We start from the raw sequence: 19946 nt of genomic DNA, 5'->3' as shown, positions 1-19946 counted from the left end.
AGAACAGTACCCTGGCAGAGTGGAGTTGAGCATCTTTTGGTAAATGGACCTGTGCCCATATGAGCAAGACGTACAGTGGAATGAAAATAGTTCTTTCCCTTAAAGCTTTTTAAACTTTGATCAAGTAAAGCATATGTAGGCTTGCTACTGTGAAGTTATCTTAAATGGGGCAAGCCTACTCAATTTTGTAGCGTTAATGGTAGAGAAAAAAGCATCTTTCCTAATGGGCACTAAGATCATATAATTGAATGAATTTGGCATTTGTGTCACAAGCTGCTATTATTTGGTTCTGGAAGGAGACATGTTACTCCTCACTTCAGAACTAGCTGCATACCTTGGCTCAGAATTTTTATCTTTCAGCTTTATTTTAATTATAAAAAACACCCTATTCCATTGTGGTGGGGCAGATGTGAGAATTGCAATTGTTCTAGAAAACTCTTTTCTGGACAGTTGGAAGAGGGCTGAATGCGCTTTGCAAATAAACAGTTGTAGTTAGACCACTTGACATGAGTATGAGCTGCTGTGCCCTAGACCAGTGACTCTCAACCTTTCCAGACTATTGTACCCCGTTTAGGAGTCTGATTGTTTTGCATATCCCCAAATTTAACCTCACTTAAAAACTATTTGCTTACAAAATCAGACATAAAAATACAAGTGTTACAACACACTATTACTGACAAATTGCTTACTTTCTCATTTTAACCATAATTATAAAATAAAATCAATTGGAATATAAATCTTGTACTTACATTTCACTATATATAGCAGTATAAGCAAGTATTTGTCTGTATGAAATTTCAGTTTGTACTGACTTTGCTAGTGCTTTTTATGTAGCCTGTTCTAAAACCGGGCAAATATATGTACCCCCAGGAGTACACATACCCCTGGTTGAGCACCACTGCCCTAGACAACGTTGATGTTTTTTCAGCAGTAGTAGTTACAAGATTTTCCACCAGAGTTACAATTTGCTATTTACCTACCTCGGCAGCTCATTGATGCACACCTTCTAGTCCCAGTTTTGCCACTTGGATCTGAGCCCTTGCATTCCATCTGCTGAAAACCTTTTCTTTTGCTTGAACTATGAGCACAGGGTAGGGAGGAAAAAATATACAGTTGGAATAAAAATAAAATAAAGCCGTTGGAAAACTAGAGGGCAAAGGTAAACATTTAAAATATACAATGCTGGGCCAACTGAACTGAGTTTGCTCCACAGCTTTAGTAATCTCCCACCTGGACTTTTGCAACCTCTCTCTCTCTCTGGCTAAGTTCATCTCTCTTGAACCATATGGCATCTGCCTGGCCTTTCAAAGCTGCAGCCTTTGCTATCCCACACTGTAGCAGCTGCCCACCTACTCTTTGTACCTTCTGACAAAGCTCTACCCTTACTGTTCATCTCCAGCCATGTCCTATGCTCTATCCTTACTCCTAGGCTTAAGGGTATGACCTTCCATAACCCTAACTCCAGCACCCCCTAGACCAGCAACAACTTTTGCAATCTCATGCGTGCCATGCAGCCCATACTTTCCCATCCCTCCTCAAAAGCCCCATTCTTTTGAATAGCCTTCAAGTACCGACCCTACTCCTGAGTTACCTTCCTCCACTGCAAAACAAAGCCTAGACTTAAATATGTATGCATCAGGCCCCAGCACTAGATGTACACTAGCAACACAATACTTGTCTTCAATTGTGTAAACCCGATCCTCTTCCTACACCTTCAGCTGTGGCGTCTCTCCAGCACTAGCTTAGATTGTAAGCTCCTTGAGGCAGGTATTTGTCTTTTTTTCTGAAGCCTCAAGCACACTCCTGCTATTGTATTAGGTAGGAAACAAATATAAAGAAAAAGCAAAAAATGTAATCCAGGGAATGAGTTGAGAAGAGGGGGCTCAGCAGGAGACGTGAAATGACAGTGACAACAACAGGAGAAATAAATCAATTCCCAGAGAAACAGTTACAACAGTAACCCCACTGAAGGGCAATTCTTAAATTAGGAAAGCAGTTGGAAAACTAGCGGATAAAGGTAGACATTTAAAAGTATCTAAGAAATGAGAACCAAATTGAGATGGACAGCACAGCCAGGCTAGGGCCCTGCAGGTGGCAAAGTGCTGCAACAGAAGAAGCAGTGCACCATGCAGCCCAAAATCATGTTGATAAAATCCCCCACACATATTTCCAAGGCATGCTGGAGTAGCTAGGTGCTATTGACCCTTTGTTTACAATTTGTGCTTGTAGCTTAACATGTATCAGATGGCAGCTGGAATTGCCACAAATATGAAGAAAAAGGATTTCTGTGGTAAGCTGGTGTAAGTGGTGTGAAGTCATAATAAAAATACACAAAAAAACGCAACTCAGATAACAAGATTAGAGTTTATCACATTATAGCCATTCTAAAATGACGCTTTAACTTCTGTCAAAAAAGGTTCAAAAGATGAGTAATCTTAATTGTGAAGAGAGAGAGGCTGACAGCAGTAGGGTTCACACAAACAGTTTTATATTCACCAATCTGTGTCACAATTTACTTTAACAAATAGTTTTAAATAGGCTAGAATCCTTTTTATTTTATTAATACTTCATTTCTGCTTTTAAAAAATACAGCTAAGAACAGCCAGATCAAAACAAGTCAGATATAGGACTACCATCAAGGGTTCCAGAATTGTAATTTGCATTTGTCATTAGGCACACATTACATCGATACAATAAAAAATTCCTTCCTAACCCATGGTGGTCATTAGCTATATTTCAGCAAGAGATTTCATAGCAGATGCTAGAGAGGTCTGCTATTATCAAGATTTCATTTTTTAACAAAATAGTACAGTGCATTTACTATGAAATTATAAAATTTAAACTGCAATTCACAAAGTGCATTTTCTGATGTGTTCTTGCTTTAATTTTTTTCCTTAGCTGCTTATTTGAAAAAAATCAATCATTTCCAATGGATTTCCAACCATTAGTGCAAAACAGTGAAGTTTACTAGAAGTACTTCTAGCAAATAGTATACATATATTGCTTCGTACAGTTCATGGTCTGAAGTCCTCGTCATCGTCGTCCTCCATTTCCCATTCAGCCTGTTGTCTGGCTCTCAGAGCCAGTGCCAGAGTCTCAGAAATCCTTGGTTGGTGTCCCTCTTCGTCTGCTTTTAGCAAAGGAAGTAAGAAAGATGGACTTGGTGAGTGCACATATAACAATGTTAGCCCTCCATTTGTAAGAAAGTGCCTATGCTGGTAAATTAAACCATCTCTCAAGTACAAGGAAGATACATGTGTGTGCAAGCCAGATCAAGCTCATGTGTGAGATTCCATGCCTGTCTTGCTTCAAGCTGTATGAATGTTCTAGGCCACCATGTACACACTAAGCCCTGGTCTACACTGGGGGGGGATTGATCTAAGTACGTCAAATTCAGCTATGTTATTCATGTACGTTATTGACTTCATCACAGTGAGTCAATCCCTGTCGAGACTGCCTGTGCCTCTTTCGGCGCTGGAGTACAGGAGTCGACGGGAGAGCACTCGGGGGTCAATTTATCGCGTCTAGACTAGATGCGATAAATCGATCCCTGCTGGATCGATCGCTGCCTGCCGAGTCAGCGGGTAGTGTAGACATACCCTTAATAACCCTCTTTGAAACAAATGCAAAGTGAAGTACAACCCTTACTGATACAGTATTCCCTCCAGGCCTGGCCTACTCCCCTAAGAGGACATGGAGTTTCATGGAATTCACTTTTCAGGTACACATAAGTCTGCCGCCATGTTTCAAAAGTAGCCACTGATTTTGGATGCCCAGTTTGACACAGCTTGGGCCTGATTGTCAGAGGCGCTAAGCTCACACAGCTCCCATTGACATCAAGTAGAGATAAGGGTGTACCCTAGTGGAGCCCAAGACGTATAGTCGAGCACTCAAAAACTGAGGCATGAAAACCCAATGTCTGCTTCTGAAGATGTTGGGCTTTAGTGGCCTAATCTGATTATTTGTTCCTGCCCTTCATCGGAGGAAGACAGAATTCTGTAGTCATTATGGTACTTTGACCTACTGCATTTCAAAATCTTACTGAGCTGAACTTCTGCGAGTTGTTTTCTCTGTGTTGAGAGTTATTACTTACCAGGAGACAGGCCAGTCTTTTCTGGTATCCCAGCAGAGGAGGACTGAAAACAAAATTCACAGTAAATCAAAATATTTACTTCCATGTTTTCCACCAATATGACTGTTACCTTATGTTTAAAAGCAAACTTAGATCACTTAAACAAATGTATCCTTTGCTTCTGCCAACCTTATGTGGCTTTGTGAAGAACTAGTTGGGTTTTGTTCTGAAAGCTTTTCTTGATACATTTTTATATTAAAAATAGTTTTTGAGGTGGGTGGATAATGGTGTCTGCAAACTGCGGAGGTCCTATTATCATCACAACATCCACACGAAAACTACTATCTTCCATACAAGTACCCTGGAGAGTGTAGACGGACCCTCTTCTTGGCTGGCTTATCATACCTCAGCATAGAAGTCTCTTCCATTTCTCCCAAATGGCCTTTCTAGGGAGGCTGTCATTTGCAGAGCAGCTTGTCTAGATGGCTGGTACGAAGATGAACTCCTCTGGAAGACAGCATGTCAGATTAGCAATATGTACATGCCTACGACTGTAGCTGTTCTGTGGATGCTGTCCCTCCATCCCCAAGCTCCAGGTACGTAGGTAAAATGTGCCTGTTTCTCAGCGCTCTTTTCCCCCCAGCTCCACTTGCGGCGTGTTTTGGCACCTACATTTGCAAGGGGGCTAGTAGGTCACAGGCAAATGCATATTTTGGAAGCTATTAAAATTTGTCTAGGTGTTAGGGAGGGCTATATGCTCACATCCTCACTCCAGGACTGCTCACGTAGGCAGATGCCCTGTCACCAGTCAGTGCTCATTGACTGCAATTGCTCATTTAACCCTGAAGTGCACACATTTCTCTCAAACAGAGAGCATTAACTCACAGCCAGTCATCATAAGATTTTAACAGAGTCCCTTGCTAGATTTCTACATGTCCTGGGTTCAGCTTGGCTGGAAATACTAGGAGAACTAGCATCAGAGATGGGATTTAAAAAAAACAAAAACAAAAAAACGACATCTTCCAAGTCTCCAAAAAGCATTAGGTTCAACTTGACTTTGGTGTGTCATCTATTCTTGTTTTTATCCAAAGAGGTTCATCCAACTCCTGGGTTGCCCTATGCATCCCTCTTGGTGGAGAAAGGGTCACATGACAGTGTTTTTATGTTATTGTCCTCACAGTTGATCAATACTAGATGCCTTAAAAAAAAAAAACCATCAGGAAGAGCAAGATACAGCCTACAAGAGAAAAGCGGCTCTGGAGGAGTAGAAGGGTGGGGTTCCCTGTCTTTATCATATATGGATAATAAAGAAAGCGCACACACATCTGTCAGGGATAGGGCTGTCTAGCTCAAACAGACATACATGTTTTCAGAAGGTCTAAAAAAAAAAAATCTTGGTGGATTCAATCCCTGATTAGCTCTAATCTATCCATAAAGATGGGATGCTGAAAGCAAAGGGCAGCCCCAACAAAGAGTTCAATCCTACCCCAAAGTAATCAGTAGCATTTTCACTATTGGACTTTAATGGGAACAAGAGGCACAGTGCACTAGGGAGAAAAAAGAAAAACAATCCATCTCCTTATGTGAAGCACTGAGCGAGGCTATTCCTGCCATAACAAGTTAGAGAATAGCCCTCAGCACATTTGATAGAATCATAGAAATTGCAGGACTGAAGGGGACCTCGAGAGGTCATCTAATCCAGCCCCCTGCGCTAAACCAGGACCAAGTAAACTTAGACCACCCCCACAGGTGTTTGTCTAACCTGCTCTGAAAAACCCTCCAGTGGCAGGGATTCCACAACCTCCCTCAATACCCCGTTCCAGTATTTAACAATCCTTATAGTTAGAAAGTTTTCCCCTATATCTCACCACAATCTCCCTTGGTGCAGATTAAGGCCATTACTTCTTCTCCTCCCTTCAGTGGACATGGAGAACAAATCGGTCACCATCCTATTTATAACAGTCCTCAACATATTTGAAGACTTATCAGGTCCCCCCCACTTGGCTTTCTTTTCTCGGGAATAAACGTACCCAGTTTTTTTAAACCTTTCCTTGTAGGTCAGGTTTTCTAAACCTTTTCTCATTTTTGTTGCTCTCCTCTGGACTCTTTCCAATTTGTCCACATCTTTCTTAAAGTGTGGTGACAAAAACTGGACACAATACTCAAGCTGAGGCCACACCAGTGCCAAATAGAGCAGATCAATTACCTCTCATATATGACACTCCTGTTAATATACCCAAGAATTATATTAGCCTTTTCTGCAGCTGTATCACATTGTTGGCTCATATTCAATTTGTGATCTACTACAACCCTCAGATCCTTTTTGAGCAGTACTGCTTGCCTAGCCAATTATTCCCCATTTTGTACTTGGGCAAATTGATTTTTTTCTTCCTAGGTGTAATACTTTGCACTTGTCTTCATTGAATTTAATCTGTTGACTTCAAACCCATTCTGTAATTTATCAAGGTCATTTTGAACTCTAATCCTGTCCTCCAAAGTGCTTTGAGTTTATTAGCTTAGGGACAGGCATCTCCAGCTGTCTGGGAGACAACATGAACAGGCCTGCTTAGGCAGATTAGTACCTTTTATTCAAGAATTGGTGCTACAAAGTTTTATTTGGCTCCTGTCTCCATCTCGTGGAGATACTGAGAAATAACACTAGTGTTTTTGGCATGCACTATACAGAACCCTTTGTCAAATAATCTCAAAGGCAGGTGAATCTCATAACTCCCAATTTTCTGATGGGGAAACTGAGGCATGGATGTTAATTACTTGCCCAAAGCCACCTAGCAAGTTAGGAATAGAATTCAGATCTCAGCTCCCACTTCCTTGCTCTTACCACTATGCTATGCTGGTGGTCTGTCTCCTGTTTTCTGGATTGGCATATTTGGCTCTCTAGAGTTACACTGACCATTCATCGGTTACCACAAGAATCTTTTATTGCTTTAGATACAAATAACTGGGTGGAATAGAAGAGCATTGTGCATTGTAGAGGAAAGACATCAGAGCTTGGGCATCTGCACTAGAAGTTGTGGCTTGAGAATTGCTCTGTCTATGCGGCTTGAGAATTTGGATGCACTGAGCTTCCTGAGATAAAAAGAGTTTATTTTCTTCTGTCTCTCTTTGGGCTCTTTTCCTTTGTTTCCTTTTTTACTATTTTTTTTAGCTTGCTTCCCTTTCTTTCAGGTGGCTTTGTGGGGGGTGATGTAGGAAGAGAGGGGAATCTGTAAAGAAAAGCAGAATGGCTGTAACAGAGAAACAAGTGGTCTTAGCATTAAAGAGCCCAGAGGAGAGTTTTGAAGATAGGGGAGAATGCAGGATGTGATTAACCAGCACTTGAGACCAGCACAATGGTAGAAGGAAATTAGACAGGAATTATTTCAGAGCTCCATCCATCTATCCCAGCAGGATACTGAGTGACAATACACAACCAGCGGAACACAGGGTAGCATATCAACATCAGAACAACTCTCCTGGGCTGAATCTGCTCCAGGGACGGACTCTTACCTTGGCCTTGTCTAGGCTAGGAAAAAAGGGTCCTTTTTTCAAGTCAAATTAGCTCAGCTGAGCTCATTTAAAGATTGAAAACCCCACTTCAGGCTAACCTTGACCTAAGATATAAAAAACTCTCCACATTCATGTTGAATGGGGTTTTCTGTGGAGTAATAAGCTCATGTGACCTAACTCAGTTGGGGGTGAAGGGGAAAGCACCTTTTCCCCTAGTCTAGAGGAGGCCTGAAAATGGATGAGCCCTTTTGTGACTGTCACACCACGTCCATGTTAGGAAGATTTTCCTTTGGCTTTGTAAACACCAACAGGGAGGTTGTCTTTACTTGAGATGTTTACCTTCTGGTGATCCCCTGGGTAAATTACAAGTGCATTGGCATTGTCCAGACTAGCCTTTGCAAAGGTGTTAACAACTGGAGTGGATGTACCCCCAATTGGTGATTGATTTATAAAATCAGCAGTTCATAGATAAGCAAAGTTTGTGTTGTAAATGGCTTGTCTAGTTTTTGTAAAGTCTATCCATGAGGAAGTTTGTGTGGAAGGTTGGTTTTTCATGAGAGTATCCAGTTTTGAGAGCTCAGTCTTAATCTTTCCCTGTTTCATAGATAGTGTTCCCTTCTGGCCTTGTGATCATTTATCTAAAGAATGTGAACAACACAGAAACACCAACGCCTTTGAACTGACCTCTTGCTGTTCTCCTTTGGGTGGGTCTAGTTTTGATGTCTGCAGTGCACGTAGTTTATTAAGTAAAAACATTTTATCCTTTCCTTCCTACAATAAAAAAAAAGAATGTTATTAACTTGAATGTGCATATTATTCCTAATGCAATCACAAGGCTTGTCTACATAGGGAAATTGACCAGGATAGCAATTACAATCAAAGTGGAATAATTGTGGAATAAAATCACATTTATTCCAGAATATCATGTCCACACAAGAGAGTTATACTGGCACAGCTATAACAGAAATTGACTGGCATATGTATAGCAGAATAATTTCCCAGAGTAGATAAGACCCAAGTTATTCTAACTCCATTAGTCAAAACTTATCTCTAGATGGGCTGTTGACGTTGCACTCCATAATGTTTTATGGAAATATGCTTATGAGTGTAAATATGATGTAACTGGAATATGCTTCAAGCAAAAGGTCTCTTGTAAGGTATCAGTATAAAGGTTATAACCTACTGAATATTCCTCTTATTTGTATGCATGTATTATCCTTGTATCTGAAGCTAGAAATATGAAGTATAATTCTGAGGTCCTATTGTAATTAGGCAAAGTTGGGTCATTAATGGTTGTTTAGAATCTTGACGGCTCCCATTGACTAGGACAATTGGCTGTAAATGGTTTATTTACCAGCAAGCCTTCCTGTATATGTGCCTGCCAGCCCTGGAAGAATGGAGGGGGTCTCACAATGACATGTGACCATGTCACCTGATACTGGAATCCATCTTAAACCTGGTGCTTTTCCATTTATAACGAGGGGTGGGGACCCAGAGAAACAAAAGATTCCCGCCTTGTGCCAAAGATATAAAAGGGGGTGCAACCAAACAAAGGGAGCTTCCAGTCATCAGAAAACCCCTAATTTCCACCTAAGATGTCTGCTGGAACTGACAAGGACATTGCCAGGGGAAAGAATTGGGCTCAGAATAGGAAGGAGTCTAGTCTTTGAAAGAAGCTTTTTGGAACATGTGAGGGTGAGATATTATCTGTAATCAGTTTCTTAATGTATTAGGCATAGATTTGCGTGTTTTGTTTTATTTTCCTTGGTAACTTACTTTGTTCTGTCTATTATTACTTGCAACCACTTAAATCCTACTTTTTATACATAATAAAATCACTTTTGTTTATTGATAAACCCAGAGTAAGTGATTAATACCTGGGGGAGCAAACAGCTGTGTATATCTCTCTATCAGGGTTATAGAGGGCGGACAATTTATGAGTTTACCCTGTATAAGCTTTATAGAGAGTAAAACGGATTTATTTGGGGTTTGGATCCCATTGGGAGCTGGGTGTCCGGGTGCTGGAGATAACCAAAAACTGCTAATCAGGTCACCTAAAGTCTGCAGCTTTGGGGGCATGGACCAGACCTGGGCCTGTGTTGCAGCAGGCTAGTGTGTCTGGCTCAACAAGACAGGATTCTGGAGTCCCAAGCTGGCAGGGAAAATGGGCTCAGAGGTAATCTCAGCACATCAGGTGACCGTCCCAAGGGGGTCTCTGTGACCGAACCCGTCACAGGCTGTAACCCCAAAGATTTACTGCGGAGGCAGGGAGAGATGCAGTCTAAAGCACTAGCTTTCCCAAAGCCAGCTGAGAGAATGCAGAAGAGGGAGTTGTTATGCATATAGTTACATTCTCAAATCCTGCAGGAATCTGATTAAACAGACTATGTAGCTACCCTGCAGGGGAGGTGGCAGCAGGAGGGTAGGGTGAGGAGAGATAAAATCATCTCCAGCAGCAGGCAGACAGACAGGAAGCCTGCAGTACAGCCCCTCTGCAGACACTACTCTAGCCAACAGGCTGGCTCTTTCTACCTCCATTGGGGTTGTCTTGGCCACTAGAACAGATCCAGTGGTGCCCACATATCAGTACATTCAGAGCCAGCATGGAGCCTACCTCCCTGGCACATGACAATTCTTATTCTCGCGCCCAAGGAGCATACACAGGACCATCGCAAACTGCTGAATTTCACCCAAGATGACTTCTACACAGACTTTACATGCAGAAAATAGGCCCCACGTCCCAGCTTCAGAAAGCAAGTCAGCTCTAGCAGCCCCTGTCCTCTCCCTAGCAAGCTGGCCAGCTCTCCAGACTAACCAAATCCTGCTTAGCCAAAAGTCTCAGGGATGGGGGCGCATGACCCAAAACTTTCACACAACTCAAGGTGCTGCTCTAAGTCTGGCTTTATTGTCACAAAATCCTTTGGGATGATGAACTTCAGACCCCTCCTCACACATACCAAGCAAAAAGCATAAAAATAATATTTACGAAAGTAAAACTAATTGTACTTTTATTTTCACAAAGAAAATAAAGCAACTGCTCTGTGGTGTTTTTTACAACACCCAGGTTTTACTGTCCTCTTAGGCATTAGCATTAATGGGAATGGTATTTGCACTGAAAAGGCTATACCCACCAATTCAATTTCTGTCTATTTAGAAACCAAATCTAACAAAGACACACAGTTTGCAGAGCCAGATCAGACTACTAGTTCCTGAAAGTACCATATCTTGACACCTAGCCATCTGACACCACACCTGTGGAAAACAAACCATTTCCTTGCTTCAAATAACACGTCTGAGGAATTGTGTGTAACCTTAAAATAAACTGCATACAGGATTGGTTAGTCAAGTGTGTTTAGGAGGATATTTTCCTCTTCTCACTTGTGCCAAAACGGAAACCTCTCTGCGTGCAAGCGTCATATGCAACGGACATGAGGAAATGAGCTAACATGTTTTCTATTATTTAAAAAAAGACAGCAACCTGAAAAACAAACTTACATTAATAATTTGCTCATGCAGGAGTCTGACCATTATCTTTCTTCCTTCTATTATTTGCCAGTAAAGATATGTGATAATTCTGAAAGAAAAGAAAGTTCAGCATGTGAGTATTTATATTCAGGTGATGCTTCTCTTCCAAATCACTGCCAAAAAAGAAGAGCTCTTGTTCATTTTACACAGTGATTACTTATAAGTAATATGCAGTGTTGTTATAAAAGATATTACCTCACCCACCTTGTCCCACTTATGAGTAATGGCAGACAAATACTAAATGGGTCAGAAGTTCTATTGGGAAAGACCCAAAGCTGTATGGGCTCTTACACAAAACACGGCAGGCAGGTCAACACCACAAGGTACCTTTTAGTTCTGGACAGGAATCCACTGTTTTCAACCAACTTTGTACCAGTTGTTGGTACTGTCCCTCCCCTTCCCCTGCCAATTAATGAACCTTAATAACTATCACATAGAGGCAAATTCTGGTTCCACTGGAATCTCTTGGAGTTTTGTTATTGATTTTTATGGGATCAGGATTTGACTCTTAGAAGGGATTGTGATTGGACTATGAGACTGGGAGCAATGACTCATCTACTATTCCCAATTTTCCTGCTGATTTCTGGAGTCTTGGGCAAAATCCATAACTGCTTTGGGAGAGCTTTTCAAAGGCACAAATGGCAGTTAGGTGCCAATGGGAATTACATGCCAAAGCCAGGTCTATACCAGGGCCATGTCTACACTAGAAGTGCTTTGCTGGTATATAGGAATGCCACTATAAAATAGCAAAGGGCTCCTAATGCCAATGCAGCTATACCAACCTACCCATGCTTTGTTCTGGTACAGCAGTTAACCAAGCGTTTCAGGTAAAAAGCACAGTGTTGCTAGTATAACTGCACCTACAATAGGGGCTTCTTCTGGCACAGGCTACGCTGGTCACAAATCACACCCCTGACTGTCATAGCTATACCAGCAGAAGTCTGTAGTGTAGATGTAGACCAGGTCTACACTACAAAGTTTTGCTGGCGTAGCTACGTTGGTTGACAGCGTGTGGAGGTGATGTGATGGGATGGGGGGGGGGGAGGGGAATCACACCCCTAACTGACATAGCTCTGCCAGCAAAACCCAGTGAAGATCAGCTTATATCAGCAAATGAACTCCTTTTCATAGAATCATAGAATATCAGGGTTGGAAGGGACCTCAGGAGGTCATCTAGTCCAACCCTCTGCTCAAAGCAGGACCAATCCCCTGACAGATTTTTGCTGCAGATCCCTAAATGGCCTCCTCAAGGATTGAACTCACAACCCTGGGTTTAGCAGGCCAATGCTCAAACCACTGAGCTATCCCTCCCCTTTTGTTAATATAAGCTGCATCTCTGGCACTAAAGGGCTTTGCAGTGTTGGCTAGCCCACAGCCTAGAAAAAGTTTACCGGTTCCAGCTACCCCAACAAACCCTCCTAGTCAATAGACAGTCTATACCGGCATAGCCTATACTAGTTCCTCTAAACAAAAGAAGCTATGCTAGCAGAAGGACCCCCCTTCCCCTGCCACCCATAATTGCATCTACACTAGGGTTTTTGCTGGTATAAAAATGTCACCAAAAATAAATCACCCTCTAATCAACATTACTATACTGGCAAAAGTTCCTAGTGTAGACCCGGCCTGTCAATTGTGCCTTTGAAAATCTGCCCCCTTTACTTATCGATTTGCTTACCTTTCAAACAGGAAGAACAAACTATCCTATCAGTTGTATCCAAGATGATTTGCTTATTTTGTAAGTTGTAAATGCACTAGTGGGAAGAGGCTTTGTAAATCTGGATACCCAATAAAGTGGGTGTACTTGCAGAACGGTCTCTCATAGGGCTAGTGTGAGGCTGCTTTGTAAAGAGCTCTGAGCACCTCATATAAAAAGGAGCAAATTGTCTTTGCTTCTCTATTCACATATCACAAATTCTCACTAAATTCCAATATATTTATTGTTTCCACCAATGAAGTTTTAAAGTTTCCTTTGCGTTTTCATCAGAGAGAATGAATGCCTCATGAAGAAGTTTCCCTCACTTTCTCCCCCCGCCCCAGTTTCATTTATGGACGCTTACAGGACAATGACAGTGAGGATGAAGAAGAAATGCACGCTTCCAATTAAGTTACGATAAATCCACACCACCCATTTCGAGCTGGAATAGCTGTCCAATATGTGTATCCACCCAGAAACGGCATGAATTATGGAAGTCAAGCCTTGGAACGGACCACACTGTTTAGAAGGCGTCAGCCTGGAAAAACAAGACAAAGTATATTTTTTAAAAAGTGCTAGTTCATTTCCCCTGGGCCTCTGTACCCTCACTCTTGGGTTAGTTACACCCGGTGCCACAGAATACTAGGTCTTCTTGGGAGACTGCATACAGTTCAACTCACTGAAGTGTAACTGCCTGAGCAAATCTTAACTGACAGAGGGCTTGCTCCATGTCTGTGTTTAAGTTTTTACACTGATGAATGCCTGGCCGATAGCATGGGCCCAGTTGACTATCCGAGCAGACACACAAGCAGGAGCGCCGGCAGACTTTTTGGTGCCCTAGGTGGCGGAAGGCCCCGCTCCCAAAATGGCGCCCCCAACAGAGGCGGCGGAAGGTCCTGCCCCGAAATACCGACAATGACCGTGGTGGCCAGATGTTCGGCCGCCGCGGTCGCCACCCCCCAAATGCCAGTGCCCTAGGCGACTACCTCTGTCGACTAATGAGTTGCGCCGACCCTGGACACAAGACCCTCTCACAGTAGAGCAGTGGGCAGCACTGCCTTTCAGGTGCCAATCTCTAGCTAGTTATAACAAGTTAATTGCCATAGTAGAGGCTACATAGATTTTGCAGTAAACTTATGAATGTAAAAAACCATTGCTTTTATAGATGCATCATGAATGCTTAAAAACCACACCACCACCACCTTGTTTTTCCGCCCCATTTTTGTAGAAGAATATTCAGATAAGATTTCTGGTAAAAACAGGATGTGACTCAGCCCCTAGCAAAAGCAGTAATTTTCAGACTAAAAATAAAAAGGTCTTAGCATTCATGAGGTAGGTTAATAAAGGTTTCTGTTTGTGATAAGGTGGAAGGTTTGGTTTGCAGAGACTGGAATGGAGCCAAGCCATGCAAATCTGAATTGAGTGAAACCTCCCAGTGTTTATGAAGATCTACTAGGAAACATCCCACTTGAACCCTGATTTCTGGGCCTGCCCTTGATCTTAAGTCACTTTTTTGGTAGCTAGCAAGCGAGGCTGCTGTATTGGGTGCGAGAGAGAAGAGGAAATGGGTTTGTCACAGAAACTTCTGAGAGAAAGAGAGGAGGGAGAGCCAGACTGTCACAGCAAATGTTTCATTTAATAACCAAACCAAACTCAAGCCGCCAAACAGAGGTTTGCAACTTATCTGATTTTTCTTATAAAAGTTTTCTGCCTCCATACATCTTGCATTGTTTCTTGGGCCGCCTTTTGTTCCTCCAGGTGGGAGAGCAGAAGTGAATGTAAGGAAAATGGACAAACAGGAATAGCAGCTTCTATCTATCATACCTACATGGCTCCCATTACTATAGTATCCGAGCGCCTCACACAGTCTTTAGAGCATTTATCCTCACACTATGTTGTGAAGCAGGGAAATTCTACTCTCTCTCATTTTACAGATGGGGGACCTGAGGCAAAGGGACACCATGTGACTTGCCTGAAATCACACAGGAAGTCTGTGGCAGAGGAAAGAAAGGAACCTGGGTTACCCATGTCACAGGCCAGTACCACCCTTCCTCTGCTTCCTTCTCATCCCTCAGATCTTTGGGGGGAGCCGCACAGTCTCAATTCCACTCTCTTTCAATAGTTGAGCACAGCTTTCAAGAGATTAACTTAAAGTCCATGAGTTTGCAGTAGTGTTCTTTAGAGTCCTGAACAGTTTATGAGCAACACTGGAAACCTTTCAGTGGAAGACAATGCAGATTTCTCTTTAGTATGTATTGAAATATCTCCACCCTGTTTGGTTTCTGATTAAGGTGTAATTCAGTTTAGAGATATCAGACTGAATGCTGATGCTCTTTCCTACCTCCAGATAGTGATCGCCATTACAGACAGGACTCCAGTAAAGGAAGGGAAAAACAGCAGAAAAATGAAGAGTGTTGTCATCTGAGAAGCTCTCCAGACTTTGCGAGGTGGTTGACAATTTCTCATCAGACTGACCTTTAAAAAAAGATGCACACACACACAGATGGAGTTGTGTTACATGCCACTTAAATAACTGTGTTTCACTCAATCCAGTTGAAATTGCTAGCAAATTCATAGGAATAGCATTCATCAACAGTTTCCAAACAGCACTTCCAGCAACAAACATACCACATCATTATAAAGTACAGCCTTTCAAATAGTGAGAGGCAAAACTGGATTCTGTTGGTCAGGATTCTGAAAACCAGACTAGGGGGCATTTCACCTGAACCCCAAAGTTCAAGGGAGTTTTGATCAATGGTACAATTCTACTTTCAAGACCACAAAACATTTAATATTTGTTGAGTTTGAGAAGAACTCAGCAGAAGTCAACTTCTCCTATATGCTATGGCAGTAGACTCAGGCCTGGTCTATACTTACAAATAAGATCAATTTATCTACATTGCTCAGGGGTGTGAAAAAATTCATACCCTTGAGCGCCATAGTTAAGCTAATCTCGCCCACTGGTCTAGATGTGGCTAGGTCAATGGAACATTTCTTCCATTGATCTCGCTACTACCGCTTGGGGAGGTGGATTAGCTACAAATCAACAGAAAAACCCTTTCTGTCAATGTAGAATACATTACAGCATCACAGCTGCAGCAGTAGCACTCATAGGGTAGACACAGTCTAAGTGGTCAATTATTGAAAATAGTACAGTCATGCATACAACAATGGGGGGGACTTCTGGTTTTGGCTGGTGTGTGTGTGTGGGTGGGTGGGTGTCACACCCACCCACACTTTCATTTCACTACTTCATTCTCTGCACCTGATAAATTTTGCCCTTAACCTCTCTTTTTGTCCCCCGAAGAACTTTTTCTGTAGAGGCAGGACATAGATACAGTATCATTCAAGGCTCCTGACAGTAATGATCCATGTTTCAAGAAGCTGAAGCTTCCACCTCGCTCCTGAAAACTCAGGTAAGAATGTGCTCTTGCTGAGATGTTGGACTAGTTAGGGTTCATGGTTCTTGAAGAAGAGAAAATATAAAGCTCCTTACCTTTTTTACATAAAATATTATAAAAAATGATATAATCTGCATGGCTGGCATTAAAGGTGCGAAGAAGATGCCAATCCTACAAGAAAAAAAAATGTAGGGGAGAAAGAGTCCAAAAACATATGAAAACTCAGTCTTTGGTTTTTACTGCATGGTATGAAAATAGAATATATCAGACTATATTTGGATAAAGTTATTATAATATTAATATTGTTAAATGTAACAATAAGTAAAACTTGTTATAGGTAAATTAACCTTTTAAAAATTATACTTAAAAATAAAGCAAAACATTTGCAATATTCTTTTAGAATTTGGAAAACAATTTCCTTCCTTATCCTGTCGCTCATCGGACAGTCTCTTTCCCAACTTGTTGCTAACACCATTTGATAGTAGAAAAGCTTTGATAGTGATGCTACTTCAGTAGGGAAGTAAGACATAATATCAAAGACGCAGGATGCTCCTTCCTACAACCTCCTTCCACCCCCCAGTTTTCAGTTGTGGCCAGAAAGAAGACTACTTTGTGTAGGTCCTGCATAAAATCACTGTTATTAATTTTACATCAATTCTGTAGCAGTGGCGCTGGAACATTTTTAGTAGTGGGGGTGCTGAAAGCCAGCCCCCTTACCTCTTCCCCCTGCCTCCCTCACTGAGGGCTGAGAGTAGAGCTGTGTCTCCGGGAAGGGGGAGGGGGGTGGAAAGGATAAGGGGGCCGAGGCCACAGCTGGGGGCAGGCGTGGGGCCAGGAGTGGAGCCCTGGGCAGGGGCCAGCAGTCAGGACCCCACGTGCAGGGCCAAGAGCAGAGCCCCAGCTGTGGGGATAGGTGTGGGGCCCCTGGAGTGGAGCCCTAGAAGCGGGGGTCCAGGTGCGGGGCCCTTGGCATGGGACCAGTGGCCAGGGAGCAGGGCCGACATCCAGGGCCCCAGGAACAGAGTCCCAGGTGCGGGGCCAGGAGTGAGGCAGGCCCCGGGAGCGAAGACCTGGGAGCAGGGGGGGGGGCTGGGCGTGGGGCCCCGGGGGCTGGGCCAGCAGCTGGAGAGTAGGTCCAGCAGCCAGGACCCGAGCCCCAGGTGAGGTGAAGGGTTGGGGAGCGGAGCGCGGGCGGAGGGCCGGCCCAGGGCATAGGCACAGGAAGCACCCCCAGGTTTTTGCTCAGAGTCAGCGGCTGGGGAGCGGGGCGCAGGGCCAGTGGCCCCGCATAAAACCTGGGGGTGCTGCAGCACCCCCCTCCCCCACCCATGTTCTGCAGAGTGGGGAATGACAAAAAACAGGGGATGGGTGTGTCTTTAAGTTGCAATTTTAAGAAAAGGTAGGTTAAAATGTCTTTCTATCACAGTTTTTATACCATTCTTACCATTGTGGTAGCCAAGCACTTGTAAATGTGGTCACAGTTCAGGCAAATGCATCTGTATTCCCTCTCCGTGGTTCACCAAGGGACCCGCTCTGGGCTCCCAGCCGTCACCTCTCTTGGGCCGAGACCCATGTCTCTCTCCCTCCTGACTGGCATTTATCCAGACTGCACAGTCCTTTGCCTACCCTTTATTATTCCTAGCAAATCAGACTGCCTAAACAGTAGGGTTACCATACGTCCGGTTTTTCCCGGACATGTCCGGCTTTTTGGTAATCAAACCCCCATCCGGGGGGAACTGCCAAAAAGCCGAACATGTCCGGGAAAAATACCGGCCGGGCACTTCCCCTCCCGGGCTCCAGCTGCTCTGCTCCTCCCCTGACTCTTTGGCTCGGTTTAAAGCCAAGCTGCCCGAGCGCTACTGGCTTCGGGCAGCCCCCATGCCTCCGGTCCCCAGCCGCCGGCCGGGCACTTCCCCTCCCGGGCTCCGGGGGCGCAGGGTCCAGAGGCATGGGGGCTGCCCGAAGCCGGTAGCGCTTGGGCAGCTTGGCGCTTACAGAGCCCAGGAGTTCAGGGAGCACAGCAGCCGGAGCCCGGGAGGGGAAGTGCCCGGCCGGGGGCGCAGGGTCCGGAGGCATGGGGGCTGCCCAAAGCCCGAGCGCTACCGGCTACATGGTTTGCCGGGCAGCCTCCAGACCTTGCGCCCCCGGCTGGGCACTTCCCCCCTCCCGGGTTCCAGCTGCGCTGGGTAGGCGCCGGCCGGGGGCGCAGGGTCTGGGGGCTGCCCGGCAAACCGTGAAGCCGGTAGCACTCGGGCAGCCCTTTTCGTGTGGCTGGGAGGGAGGAGGGGGAGTTAGGGCGGGGACTTTGGGGAAGGGGCAGGGAATGGGCGGAGTTGGGGCGGGGCCGGGGGTGGGAAAGGGGTGGGGCCAGGGCCCCGTGGAGTGTCCTCTTTTTTTATTTTTTAAATATGGTAACCCTACTAAACAGGCCTCAGTCTGTGCTTTGCTTTCTTGCTGAAAGCTGTGACCAGTTTATTGCCAGCAGTTACAGGTTACCACACAGCTCTTTATAAGCAAAACACACTTATTCTTAAGGTGAAAGCATTACAGAAAAAACATATTAAAAACAATAAAGGAGTCTACACACATGCTAATAAGCTTTACCCTCCGCCCTCCCCAGAGAGAGATCATCCCCATTCATTAACTCCAACAGCGGCTCTGGTAAAAGTCAGTCCTTCAAACCCCACAAAGGTTTTCCTGTGGTTACAAGTTCATAGCGGCCTTAGCTCAGAACTAGCCGAGCCAGGAATAGGTCAATCCTTCCTTTATACAGCTTGGGCCTTTGATCATGACATTCTGGGAAGAGTAATCAGGAAACAGGGTATAGCTTCAAAAGACTAGGTTACATACAATCCCAGCCCACAATAATAGATCAATCATTCATTTAATACAATGAACACTAAGCTACTTAAACTTAATTCAATGAGGTCTCCCAGGGCAATTTCCTGCCATATCCTTATCTGTCGCAAACATCATCATCAGGCTGTTTTTCATAGTGGCTCTGTAGGAATAAATACTAATATTTTACAGCAGGTATGAATGAAAACTCATCACTTACCAGGCCAAAGTCTGTGTGTAGATCAAGTCTAAAACATTTCGTGCAATATCAAATTCTGGCACTCCAAGTTTTTTGCAACATTTAGTTCCAATGATTCTGAAAATGACACAAAATCATGAACTATAGAACTGCAACAATCTTTAAAGGAAACTCCTGCATATAAGTAACAATGACTAACTATATGTGGATTTATATTAATGGTGTATTATGAAAAAGTGTGCACCGTTTGTCAGTTAGGCAGCAAATGGAAGAATAAGCACATATCTGTATTTGACAAAATACTGATGTTCATGAATATGCTGCATGGATGACAGAAGCCAAAGAACATTTTTCATTTGAGCCAAGAGTTATGCTATATAGGATGAAGCAGCTAAAATTTAAATGTAAAAATACTTCTCTATGAGATAACGGGTACAAACTGAGCATTAATTTAAAATGTTGCCATCAAATCAGTAATGATGTAATCTAGAAATCGCACTCACCTTCGTACAAATTCTCCAAAGAAAGAACCAAGCAAGCAAAATATGAAGTCAATCACAATGAGACGGTAGATTTCTTGGCCAACTAGGCTTTCCCAGCACTTTTAAGAGAGCAAAATAAAGGGTGTATTTAATTCAAATCTCTCTGTCTAATGTATGAACTTCTGGACCCTGATCCAAAGCTCATTGAAAGACAAACGGAAAAATTTCA

At 43.5% G+C, this 19946-nt stretch overlaps 1 protein-coding gene across 5 annotated transcripts in view; it reads right to left on the bottom strand.

Moving 5' to 3' along the window:
• Positions 1–2349: 2349 nt before the first annotated feature.
• TMC5 (transmembrane channel like 5) overlaps positions 2350–19946 on the bottom strand; it is a 50089-nt gene continuing 32492 nt past the window's right edge. The window contains exons 14-23 of one of the 5 annotated variants that reach the window (XM_054041838.1): positions 19739–19836; positions 19257–19352; positions 16294–16369; positions 15139–15272; positions 13162–13335; positions 11075–11153; positions 8264–8350; positions 4478–4579; positions 4094–4136; positions 2350–3127 (exon numbers count right to left, since the gene is read on the bottom strand). In XM_054041838.1, coding sequence (XP_053897813.1) covers positions 3015–3127; positions 4094–4136; positions 4478–4579; positions 8264–8350; positions 11075–11153; positions 13162–13335; positions 15139–15272; positions 16294–16369; positions 19257–19352; positions 19739–19836 — 1002 coding nt within the window. In that variant the 3' untranslated portion in view covers positions 2350–3014. Of the gene's footprint in view, positions 3128–4093; positions 4137–4429; positions 5271–5940; positions 7297–8263; positions 8351–11074; positions 11154–13161; positions 13336–15138; positions 15273–16293; positions 16370–19256; positions 19353–19738; positions 19837–19946 lie in introns of those variants that run through there. The other 4 variants (XM_054041836.1, XR_008446453.1, XM_054041837.1 and 1 more) reach the window with 4 other exon arrangements.

This window comes from Malaclemys terrapin, chromosome 10 (genome assembly GCF_027887155.1).
Source record: "Malaclemys terrapin pileata isolate rMalTer1 chromosome 10, rMalTer1.hap1, whole genome shotgun sequence".
Taxonomy (NCBI): Eukaryota; Metazoa; Chordata; order Testudines; family Emydidae; genus Malaclemys; species Malaclemys terrapin.
Note: the sequence above shows the minus strand (reverse complement) of the source record. Positions and strands in the feature narration are given on the sequence as shown.